Here is a 12,606-nt window from a genome sequence, read left to right as displayed (position 1 = left end):
CTTTTTTCTATATCAAGTTAGTTCCTTTGAATCATAGGCTTCTGCAGTGACATGCTCTTGCACCTTTGGTTGGAGGCAACATTGAAAAGATTTTGTTATGAAAGCAAACTTTTGCAAACTCAAATCATCATTTTGTGTGAGTATGACTTAAGAGTTAGGGAAAGAATGTGGAGAAACAGATTGCTGGAACAGCAACTGTTTCCTATCAATAATAATAGCTGAAGTTCTTCAGGACAAACTCAAGGCAGTCTTTTATATATTGGTCTTCTGTAGCTGTGCAAAAAATGTAGGACCAAAAATGTGAGATGTAACTTGTTTTAAAATCAGAGAACTTTTTTTCTTCTCCTAAGTCTGATAGCTTACATTTTTCCATTTAATATCTCATTCTGGGCTATGGGATAAAATTCCAAATGGAATTAAAAAGGAAAGAATTACTAATTTTAGGTGCCCTTGGACATCACATTAGCTTTTTTAGGACTATGTAAAGAATAATTTTGCCTTTACTTCTAGAACTTAATAATTTTGTGGTATTAATTTAAAAATGTAATCTAACTGCTCAAGATTAAACTCTGTACCTTAATTATTTTGTTTGGTTTGCTGTGGAGAGAAGTGACTTGGTCAGTTGCAATAGATTGTAACATTCATGTAGATAATTGATCCCCTTTGACCCATTTTATGGGGAAAAATTGCAAACAATAAAATGGACTTTCTCAAACAATAATATAAAAAGGCACTTCTGCTTTTGCTAAAGAGATTAAGGAAGCAATTAATTGTTTAAGATGACTTGCCCCTAGGAGTTCTTTCTTGCTTATCCTATAATTGTGTCGCTTTTTGATCTGATCACTTAAAATTTGTTTTGATGTGACCTTTTGCGTAGTGCTTCCTTGTTGATTGGAGTTACAAGCAAACAGAAAAAAAATTGAATACTTCCACCCTTTCCTCTTCTGCTGCTGTGGGGTGCAGGGAGGGAGAATGTATCCTTGATAAAAAAGGAAGGAAAGCATTAAGGTATTTTTCTTATTAAAATACAGTTACAATTTTGGTAATTGGAAGTGGTACACTCTAAACTATTGAAACAATGCAAATACAATGCAAAGACTTTATTTCTGAGTTCCATTGTAGCAATGTGTTAATATGAGCACTGCTGTGAACCAGCTTAGTAGTACATTTCCTTTTGCAGAGTGCCTTAATGCCTGCTCAATTATTCTTCAAGACAGAAGATGGAGGCAAATATCCTGTAATTTTTAAGCATGGCGATGATTTACGTCAAGATCAACTTATTCTTCAGATTATTTCACTCATGGATAAGGTGAAAATTATTAATCTATATGCTTGTCTTTCTTTTTTCTTGATTTTCCTTGTCAAAAGCAAGACTATTAAAAACTGTTAATGCAGCTTATATTGCTGATAATTCCAGAGTTCTCAGATCTCCAGCTGGCCTTTTTTTCTTTTCTGTATAGATGTGCAATTACCCTATGTAGATTAAGGAAAAAAAATACAGAATTGCCAAACAGGCTCTTACTCATTATCAGTTTCAGTGAAGAACAGTGGAGATCAATGTCCAATACACATCCTTTTAGTAATAGAATCTGCCTTTCTGTGGCATTCATCTTTGCTTTTTTTATATTGTTTTTTCTAGCTGTTAAGAAAAGAGAATCTGGATTTGAAGCTGACACCCTATAAAGTGCTGGCAACTAGTACAAAACATGGTATGAATTCATTTATTTCCTAAAAATACAGTATGGAGAAGAATCTCCTCCCTGTGTTCTTAGTGTGGAAGAAAGTCTTATTAGAGTTTAAGCTATGGAAGTAAACAATCTGAATCACCACAGTGTTCCATAGGTGACTCAAATATCTTCATAAAAGGAGCCTGGTCAGGATTTAGGAGTAAATGACAATCAGCAGTTACCAATCTTTGCTGCTGGCTTGCAGTGTGATGATCATGAATAAATAACCTAACACTTCTATTTAGAGATCTTTGCATGAAGTGGAGGACAAAAACAAAAAATCAAACTTGACTACTTTTAGATACATTCTGGATAAATATTTAGAAGGCCATCAACATACTTTCTCTCATCTTGAAAACTTGTGAAAACACACCTTTTGCAGGTTAATTTGGTGTTAATGACAAGTTGTTTTAAAAGTATTGAAGACAGGAGATTGGAAAACGGGACCAAAAAAATGTGGGTTTTTTTTTCCTATAAGAAGCAGTTGAATGACTGTGTATTAATTCTGCCAATTCATAAACATGTATTACAGAGTAGTTTGAAAGGTATGTGCATTGAAGATTTTCTCTTCTGGCTGTTTTCTGTCATAGGCTTCATGCAGTTTATTCCATCAGTACCAGTTGCAGAAGTTCTTGCTACTGAGGAAACTATACAGGTATGTGATGGGGGAGTTGTAAATTGTCTTCTGATCAAACAGTGTAAGCTGAAGGCTTAGATCTTTTGCAAAATTCTTAGTCTCTCAGCTGATTTTTTGATCTGTTAGAAGACAAATTACAGCTGGAAACATTTGGGGTTTGTTTAAAAAGGTATACATGAGTATTTCATGTTCTAAAAGTAACACTGTTTAAATAAATTACAGTGGAGTTTAGTTATGATATTGAAATCCCAGCTTTGCTGTAATGACAAATGGCAGATACCAGACACTTTTTGCTGCATGTTTTGTTTCAGAGTGTTTGTCTTTCATTCATTTGACCTTGTCCAAATATGATTAGTTCTTTTCTTTGTTCAATGAAGCAAATAAATAATTTGTTCATATAATTTTTGGAGCCTGTTTCCCCTCAATAGTGGATGTATAGGTACTGTAACTTGGTTTTGTTAGCAGATTTTCTTAATTCTCATGGATTTGAGTGGGGACACACAACTGAATAGTAGCACACAAAACTCATACTGCTTTCAAGCCCAGGACACAAGTGAGATAGCAGAGCTCAGCTGGTTGAAATAAATATAGCTGGATAAAATCATACCAAATTGCTATAAGAGGTGAGCAGCTAATGGATTTTTTAATGAAAATACAACATATTTATTTGGATCTGATTTGTCACGGTCCTTTTTTCCTTTTGTGTAGATGATACTGAAGTTTGCATTTTTTTATAGCTCAGTAACTGTGAGCCAAAGCAAACTAGCTTTCAGCTCCTATAAACTACCTATGTTAAAAATATGAAGATCTAAATCATTTATCATTTGCTTAACAAATAAGCTTACCAAATAATTATCACATATAAAAAATGCTTATCACTAATCAGTGTCCAGCATCAAGTTGCATAAGTTGGGGTTTTTTTAGCTTTCCATTCCATATTGGTTGTGATAAGGTACATTTGCACAGTCAATAATTTTACAGTGCTTATAAAGTGCTTTCTTGACAATTCTTTGTAATTTGGAAGTGTTCTATTCGTGATTCATTCCATTACATGGTTTATAAAATAATGTGTTTAGAAATGCTGCTGAAACTGTTATTTTTCAATTCCTTACAACATCATGTGACTGGAAATAGGTATCCTATTGTATCAGTTGCTATGCAGACATAAGGAGCAATTATTTCTGTGAAGAATTTTTATTCTAAATAGACACTGCAGCAAAAGACTGAGATTCCTTTGCTGAAACATGATAAAATAGCTGGGCATCGTAGGCCAAGGAAATGAAAAGTAATTGAGCACTTTTAGATATTGTGGAATTTTGGTTTACTCTTTTTGGAAATACTCATTGTGGATTTCACAGCAGTTCTAGTAAAGATGAGCACTTTATGAAGCTACTGTATTAACTACTGAAAAGATTTAAAGCCAGTAAAGCAGTGCTGCCTGGTGAAACGCAGATCTCCAGGAGAGAAAAGGTGTTTTGGTGTTTCAGTGTTACTTACCTTCTATCAACAACCTTAAAATTGCATGTTTTAGAAGTTCATTTACATAAGTGTCCTAGTTTTTCATTATGATTTTAGTAACTTACATGCCGTCCAGGGAACTACTACACTCTTCTTACAGTGCTTTCTTAGATTGTGCTTACTGGAAGAAACTTTGCTTAGGCTTGAATATAACTGAGTTTTCTCTTACTCAAGAAGGTTAAGAGGATTGTTTGGCCCTGTCCACATTTCACAGGAAATTAATATTTTTCCATTTGATGACTTAGGCTTATTTTCTTTTTTAACTCAATAGCAGCAGTTGGTTTTAATGATTAATAGGGAGACATATAAGGATGCTAAACCCCGTAAAAGCAGGCTCCCCAAATGTAGTTATAAAGCTGTTAATACTGTTTTAGTTTTTGTTGATATGACCTAAATAGTTTGCCTTGGAAGTATTGTCACTCATAGTTACTGATTAGTAACTTTTGAGTGCATTGTTAATTTTCTGAAACATTTAATAAAGGAAACTGCTTTTCAGTTTCTGTGTCGAGTATAAGAATATGATGATTGAGACAGGATATAAATGAAGATATATTAAACTAGATCTTATGAGGTGTTTTGGGGGTAGTTGTTAGTTTAACAGATTGCAATAATGGCCATGTGTGTTCTTGATTTAAATATTTTTTTCCCTAAAGACCCAGTTTCATATTATGTGGAATAACTAAATATCTTCATTGCATTCTCTCCAGAACTTCTTCAGAAAATATGCCCCTAGTGAGACTGGCCCTCATGGAATCAGTGCAGAGGTGATGGACACGTATGTTAAGAGCTGTGGTGAGTTACAGTCTTAACAGCTGGTAACTTCTTAGGGGAAGTCTGAAGGGTATGGTGGATGAGATATTAAGTTATCTCAGTTTAGGTGGCTGCAAACAGGGCACTGTGCATGTACTTGCTGTCAGAAATGCAGTGAAAAGAATAATTTTAAGCCTGGCATGTCACACACAAGAACACTCTTGGTGGTTCTTAAAGAGAGTATGAGCACTCTTTGCTTTCCAGCAGTAATCTTATCTCTGCCATCTCTGTATTGTGAGTTGGGGTCTTCATAATGCGGGGACACCTAAAGCATTTATATAATGATAAATCATCTGTATCAGAATTCTATTTGGTTTTGAAAATATTAGGCCTTTTGGGATCTGTGGTTACATTTGTAGGAAAAGAGAAAGTGGTAGTGTATTTCATGTTCAATAAACCGGTGACTGTGTTAAAATACCACATTTGCTGTCCATAAAATTAAAAAAACCTCCATTCTAACAAAAGAAAAAAAAAATGAGCATTCAGGTGTGACAGTATCTTCTCCTTTGCCCTTCTCTTCCTGATGGTGCAGATTTTAGAATTGCTTCAAACTGTTGTGAAAGCATCAATTGAAACAATGTGCTTTTTATCACTGCTGATCTTGTGAATGCTGCTGACATGGATATCCAAGCTCATATCTGTGCCTAATACTTGTTTACAGTGGCCTTAAAATAACTTCAGTTCAAAACATGTACATTCACTTAGTTAAAAATATTTCAGCTTCTTTTGAAGTACCTTTATCCCAATACTGAACTAATTTAGTCTTTAAGGCTTAGGCATATAATTGTATCATAAGAAATTAAAATCCCGACAGTACTGAATAAGTTCCAGAGTTGTTGTACTTCAAATGTGTTTCATAGTGCTGACAATCTTCATTATTCTTCACCAGCACCACTCCTGCCCCAAGTCTCTGTGGTATATTTATTGTTAGTGTACTAGAGCTAGGATAATGTAATATGCTGTTGTTAATTGTGTGGAACTTGTTTCTCTCCAGGAAAGGTACTCATACTGATGTTTACAATTTACTTTTTACAGCTGGTTATTGTGTGATTACTTACATCCTTGGAGTTGGAGATAGACATCTGGATAATCTGTTGCTAACAAAAACAGGTAATTCTTTTTAGCAGTATAGTTTTATAGCAACAGTTGTTTAATTTCTAATGTGTTGATACTTTTCCATTGCATTTTCCTTGTGAATATAACCCACTGAGTATTGCAGACTAGATTATATTTTAAAATGTAAGTTATATTGTCTCATTTAAAGTAATATTTGCTCCAGTGTGTAATAAGAAGATGATTTCTTAACTGGAGGAAATGAAGGATTTGAAAATAAAACCACTTCAACTATTATAATCATTGCTGTAGGGTAGAGGGAATTCCAGTTGTTTTCATTGAAAATGAGTTCATGTGTAGCTGCTTGTGCTTCACAAAGTTTTGACAAATAACATTTCTTATAGAGGAACGTCTTCTTGAATTTTTGTTTGGCTTATTTTTACTTGCTTGCTTACTTTTGAACTACAGCTTCCCTAGGAGTTCTGATTGCTTGAATACCTTCATTACATAGTGGTGGAGAATTAAGAGTTGTGGTTAAGTGTTTATTATGAAGTGAAACGTTTATTGAATGAGAAACGTTTAAATAAAAAATGTTATTTGGAAAAAGAGACCCATCCACGTGGAAGGCTTGTTAGTTACAGGTAAGACTGAAGCATATACTGCTTTTAACCATGATAGTCTGTCTGAAAGAATAGAAAATTACCAATTGGCCTTGATTAGGGTAAAAGGTCTTGCTCTAAGCTCATGGGGGAACAACTAAAGCAAGTGTATTTTACCTTATCTGTTTGAAAAGATACAGTCATTTAAAGATCTATCTTGAGAGGTCTCTCATTTATCTGTGGTGGTGGGTATAAATCTTTCATATGAGGCTCTGCTTGCATGCTGAGAGTAGTAGTAGTTCAGTGTTTTGATTTGGGATAAAGTGCATCTTACCTCTCTGTGTTAAGAAGTACAGCACGGTGGCTTTACTGGAAGAATTTGGGGAGTACAGCAGAGGGCAGTGCACATCCATCATACTTCCCAAGTCTGAAAACCCACAGTCTGCCACAAACTGAGAGCTTTTGTGAGCTATCAAGAGAAATCCTTATGTTCCACATGTTACAAGTACATGTAGTACTTGTAACTTGCTACCAAGGCTTGTTTCTTGCTACTGAGAATCCCTTAGCCTTAAGTTCGAAGAAGCTAATTTCATTCTTCTCTTGAAGAATGCATGTTCCAGATACCTCCTTCAAAATCATACGACTCTATATGCATCCTTTCTTGATGATATTCATTTAATGAATTGAAGTTTTCCAGTAAAGAATGCTGGGTACCAGCTGTGGGTTCACATATTTCTTATATTTCATTACCTGTTTCTTTGGCTCAACCTTTCAGTTTGATGAATGTAGCCACATCTGTTAGACTCCTTCCAATAGAATTGGTGCATCATCTTGTAACATACAGATGTCCATGCTTATAATAGATACAGTATAATTTAAATATTAAGCACTAGATACAGAAGTTCATAAAAACATATTGTTTTCTACACATCAGAAATGTGTTTTTTTGCATGAGATGTCAGTTATCTAATGACATAATTTCTGTTGTCTTTCGTGACTCTTTTATGCCTACAGTTCTAGAAATTGAGTGTCTTTTTGTAGTAGTGGTCTTGAAAAAATCATCTGGATTTTCAGGTTTTTAAGTGCTGTATCATTGTACTTCAAGGACAACTGTAGAAGTGTGTTTGAAAGGAGATGTGGGGAACCTTTAGTCAAAACATCCTTATCTGTCAGTAGTGTTAAAAATTACAAAAATACTTCCATCAGTTTCATAAATGTGTCTTGGCTGGTAACCCAAAGGTCACATTATATACTCAGTATTTCATGATATCCAGGGATATTTATTTTCTCTGAAAACTTTGAACTTTTTTCTTCTCATTGAGATAAAATGCATTTTCAATTGGTCCGTATTTTACCATCTTGTTTCTAAATCTGTAGCAGATATTACTGTGATTTGTAGGTAACAAGGCACTGTTTTTCATCTGTATGCCCAGGTTTAGGCAACATCAGTGCATCCTTTTAGGATTACAGCCTGATTTATATATTGAAGCTGGCGTCTGATTTAACAGCTAACACTCCTTTTGTTGCCTTGGAAGGAAGATCTGGGTGGTTGTGAAGCTGGATTGTGATATATGAGGTGTAACGTGTTCAGTTAACTTCCATGGAATATGCACTAGGCTATTATATTGCAGTTATGCCATGCCTTCCCCTGAGAACATGATGTTCTGCAGTTCTTAAACTCTCTGATTTGATTGTAGAGTGAGGATCTAGGTACTAATAAAATATCCAGATCTGGATGTCTTCATATTTGCAAGACAGTCAGTACAATCATAAGGAGAGTTAGAAAGTATTTCAGCTTTCATAGACAAGTAAAGTCTCCTGTCCCATTAGAGGTATCTTAGTAACTCCAACTTGCTTTATAGACATGCAGAGGTTTCACAAAGGTCCAGGCTATGTATAGATATTGTAGGATATCCTAGACATTCAAATGGCTTTCTTGATAGCACTGCTTATGTGTGTTTTTGACCAACTTACTCTCACCCTAGTGATGACCAGCTTATCTTTCAGTAACCTCAGTAACCTGCATGAAAATGCACGTTCCCAGTATGAGCTCCCAAAGTACCTACACTTGACATTGCTCTGTATACAGAGGAAAAATTACTATGTGGATAAAATTATGTTATTAATATCTAAGAGCAGGTCAGAGACTGGGTGCTCAGAACTTGAAAACCACATTTGCTTTTGGCATCACAAGTAAATAGATGAAAGAACTGGACTGTCTTCTCATTTAATGCTTAGAGGTAGAATTGTGGTCACCAACTGACACCACATTTATTCTTCAGTCTCAGTTAGAAAGGGTTACTGGGAAAGACAGCAAGGACCTGAACATATTCATATATGAAATGACACCATGTGTTTGTACTTCCTGAGTTTTTCAGTCAAAAAAAAATCTATCCCAAAGCAGGTTTGAGATGGTAGAAATGGAAAACCTGCAAGATTCAAATATTTACTCTCTGTCAGTACTTAGACAAGTACATTGTTAAATATATTTATTAATGTTGCAAAATACTGTAATATGTAAAATACAGTTTTTAAATATGTTTTTAAATGTTACTGGTCTTGATAGAGGGACATCCTTATTTTTAAAAAAAAATAAAAACTAATGCATACTTTTGTCCTTTAGACTTATCTCTGGAATTCCATTTTCTGTGATGCTTATTATTAAAAAGAATATAACCTTTTAGCTTTTAATTTGTTAGAACACTTTTTCTTCTAGGTACCTTGAACAGCATTTGTCATCTAGTTATAAATATCAGACCTGTTTTTTTTCTTATAATATGCCTGAATAGAATGTATTTTGAGAATGGACAACTTGGGGGAGGGGGGGTGAGTTATAATGCTTAAGACAAGCTGGGCTCTTACCAGTTAAATGGGTGACAGTGTTAGACTTTACCTCCGTCTGTTGCTGCATGCTGACTTCAAAACCTGTATCCTGAATAAGTTCTTAAAAATTCACATTGCTTTCATTATTGTGTAGTCTTAGAAAAGTTGTAAGATATTGCTTATGAAAGTAAATTAGGCATTCCAATTTTTTCATCATGCCAGTGGTCTGTTAGCAAAAGATAAATTATGACAGTAGTATTAAAATTTGCTGAGAAAGCCAGAAAAACACCCCATCCATCCAGTCATTTTCATTGAGGACTTTTCATCCTATTGCTTCAGATTTAAAATAGGAAATCAGTTAAAATAATCACTAAATTGTATATTTTTATATGGGCCAAGTTAAAATAATAGTGGTGCTTGAGGGTTACAAAGAAGTAATTAAATTTTTGTTTTAGTTTGAAAATTATGTTTTGGTTTAGTGTTTTTTTTTGCTACTCCCCAACAATGCGAACACAGTGGATTGAAATAATTGGCTTTTTTACTGTTAAGAGACAATTGCCATCAGACTTACTTTATTTCAGTAAATGCATTTAATTTTCTCCGTCCTCTGCATTTTTTTTAAGGTTTTCAGAGTTCTGTCTGGTTTTCATGTTTTTTTCCTGGCAAAATGAAACAATTCCTGTGCTGCTCTATAGGCACCTTTCTCCTGTATTAAAATCTAGGTATTAGCAATGAAAATAAAGGGCAGATCACCCTTTCCAGCTGCAGTCAGGTGTTACTGGCTATTGCAAACACCAGGTATCAGTTTTTATTCTCTGCAGGTCCATGCTTCACTTAATCAAACATTGCTGAAAGAAAGTCAGATGGACTAGGAAATCCCTGATGCCCTGACTAGTAGTCAGAGTAACTTCCAAGTTTTGTGCCATATCCTTGAAGTTACCAGTGGCCTTTCCTCTTTATTCCATATGTTAGAAAACCAGGTGTTGAGTGGAAAAAGGTAGTCAAACTCATAGAATAATTTAAAAAAACAAAAGCTCAAAAGTACCCAATAGCATCAACTTTTAGATTTTGAATTAAAAAAATTTATATATGCATGCTGCTTACTCCTGGAAGCTTCTCATCTTCTTCCAGTCAGTAAATGCCTTAGGTCTTTCTTTTTCTACAGTAAAATAAATGGGGAGGGCAGGGTGATTTCCAGTGCACTAGTTTTAAAGATGAGATCTGTTTCACGTGTTGTCTTAAGTAACTCCTGGTTTTAGTTTTAATCATGACTAAAACAAACAAAAAAAAACCCGCACCTTTATGATTTAGCACTCCTTTGGGAACAGTAGTAAACCAAAGTAGAGGCCCAGTTTTGTCTGTAATTTATAGGCATATCTAAAGATTAGGAGCCCTTTAAATTAAGACATAATAAATCAGAAGAAGTTGGATCACGGTAAAACATGATGGTCTAACAGATGGAAGTGTATGTGTTATAACACTCACACTGTATATTGAAGGAAGGACATGTAATTTATTGTAAAACCATGTTTTACAAACAATTACATACTTTAGAAAAAGTAGTGTTGCACAAAGAATAACATACTTTAGAATATGCATAACATACTTTAGAAAAAGTAGTGTTGCACAAAGTTCACATGAAGGCTGGATTACTGGGAGGATAGATGATTACTGTATATAAGTATCATGATATGAGTAGGGAAGTGACTGATACAAGTTGTACAGAGACAATCCCTGGAGATACTCAGAAACTGTCTGGACATGGTCCTGGCTAAGGCACCTGGCTCTGGGTGTCTCTGCTCAACCAGGGGGTTGGACTAGATGTCCTCCAGAGGTCTCCTAATTCTTGCAATTTGAGTTATTCTAAGTGAAAATTGTCCCATTCATGAATATAATGAAAGTGGAATAGTCAGTGTAATGCCCTGACACAAATGGCACTTGGAAAGATCAGTTGAGATACTTGCAACCTTTTTATCTTGATATTAAAGATTTGAAATTATTGAATTTATTATCTTGATAAATTTATTATATATTAACATAAATAAGAATATAAATATCACCTATTTTCAGTATTAAATAAGTAGCCAATTTAATTTGTCCAAAGCAGGCTTGTTCTTCACTTGTTCAGTTGTTAAGTCCTGGAGGGTAACACGAGTCAGGTTCCATTCTAGAAATCTCTAGACCTTCAGTGCTCCCTCAGGCTGCTCCTGATGTAGCAGCTTTGTGCAAGCACCAGGGAGAGCCTTTTGTCCATGTTCTGTAGCATGGTGTGCTGGTTTAATTGATCTTGCAGGAGCTGACTTAAAGTTAATCAAGTCTGTACTTAGTAGACAGGTTTGAAAGGATTTTAATATACTTACTTAAATGTGAGCTTGTACGTATATTTTAAATCAGCCTAAAAGACAGCTGAATTTTGAAGTACAGCTAGGAAACATATAAAGTTAATGCAGGATGGCCTCATCTCACTTTCTAAATGTCTATCACTCAATTATTGAAATATTTTTAAACGTTTTAGATGTCTTTGTTACCAGTGTAAATTATTAATTATCATCTTTTATTCCTTATCTCCAGAGCAAACTGAAAAAAAATTATTTTCTGCAACAAGGGCTACTGTTTTATTCAAAATTTTGCTCTTGACTCTTCAAGGTGGCAGGTTTGAATAAGTGAACAGAAAGCAAGTCCCCAAAACTTTTCAGTTAAACATTTTTTCTAGCTTCATGATGAAAGGGTTCTGTGTGTGATTGCTTCCAAAATTTGGAGTACAAAAATGAGCACTAAAAGAATCTCCTTTACCAGCTGTCCTGGTTCAGGACAAATTTGGGAGAGAACCCTTAAAGGGGTTCCTCTAGAAGGCAGATTCAATTGGCCCCTCCACCCAACTGGTTCGGGAAAAACTACTTCCTTGGAAAAAAGTGGAAAAAACTGTTTATTAAACAAGAAAACCTAAACAACATTAAACAATGAAACTTCTTGCCACTCTAAAATACAGACAAATTCAGAAAAATCCCCTCCCCCCCCCCCCCCCCCCCCTCCGGGCTGCAGCTCGGCTCACTCAGTCTTTGATCAGTCCCTCCATCGCTGGAAATGCCGTGGCCCAGGTCCAGCCCGCTGGGCCACAGGTGTGAGGTGCCGGTACTCTTCTCGGTGTTCAGTCCAGAGCAGGTTTGAGCAGGTCCAAAGAAAAGGAAAAGGCACAGTCCAGGGAACTTCTTTGCTTCAGGTAGCTAAAACTAACTAAAAAGCAATGGAGAGCTCTGTCTCGCTGTCCGTCTGTCTGCAGACAACACATCCAGGAGGAGGAATGTGGAGGAGTGAGTGCAGTTTCTGAAAACAAAATCTGTGCTTCTTCTCCCCCCACTTCACTCCTGGAACAAGTCTTAAAGGTGCAAAACTGATTATTCAGCATAAACAGAACAGACGATTGGGGATAAAAGCATCA

The 12,606-nt window shown here is 35.4% G+C and overlaps 1 protein-coding gene across 3 annotated transcripts in view; it reads left to right on the top strand.

Annotated features, from left to right (window-relative positions):
• The window catches only part of PIK3C3 (phosphatidylinositol 3-kinase catalytic subunit type 3), a 67,951-nt gene that overhangs the window by 30,573 nt on the left and 24,772 nt on the right, over window positions 1-12,606 (top strand). For 2 of the 3 annotated variants that reach the window (XM_054003232.1, XM_054003231.1), the window contains 5 exons: window positions 1,181-1,309; window positions 1,640-1,709; window positions 2,318-2,382; window positions 4,590-4,674; window positions 5,728-5,802. In XM_054003232.1, coding sequence (XP_053859207.1) covers window positions 1,181-1,309; window positions 1,640-1,709; window positions 2,318-2,382; window positions 4,590-4,674; window positions 5,728-5,802 — 424 coding nt within the window. Of the gene's footprint in view, window positions 1-1,180; window positions 1,310-1,639; window positions 1,710-2,317; window positions 2,383-4,589; window positions 4,675-5,727; window positions 5,803-6,213; window positions 6,387-12,606 lie in introns of all 3 variants that reach the window. The other variant, XR_008441257.1, reaches the window with a different exon arrangement.

Source organism: Vidua macroura, chromosome Z (genome assembly GCF_024509145.1).
Source record: "Vidua macroura isolate BioBank_ID:100142 chromosome Z, ASM2450914v1, whole genome shotgun sequence".
NCBI classification, from domain to species: domain Eukaryota; kingdom Metazoa; phylum Chordata; class Aves; order Passeriformes; family Viduidae; genus Vidua; species Vidua macroura.
This window is presented reverse-complemented; position numbering and strand designations above follow the sequence as displayed.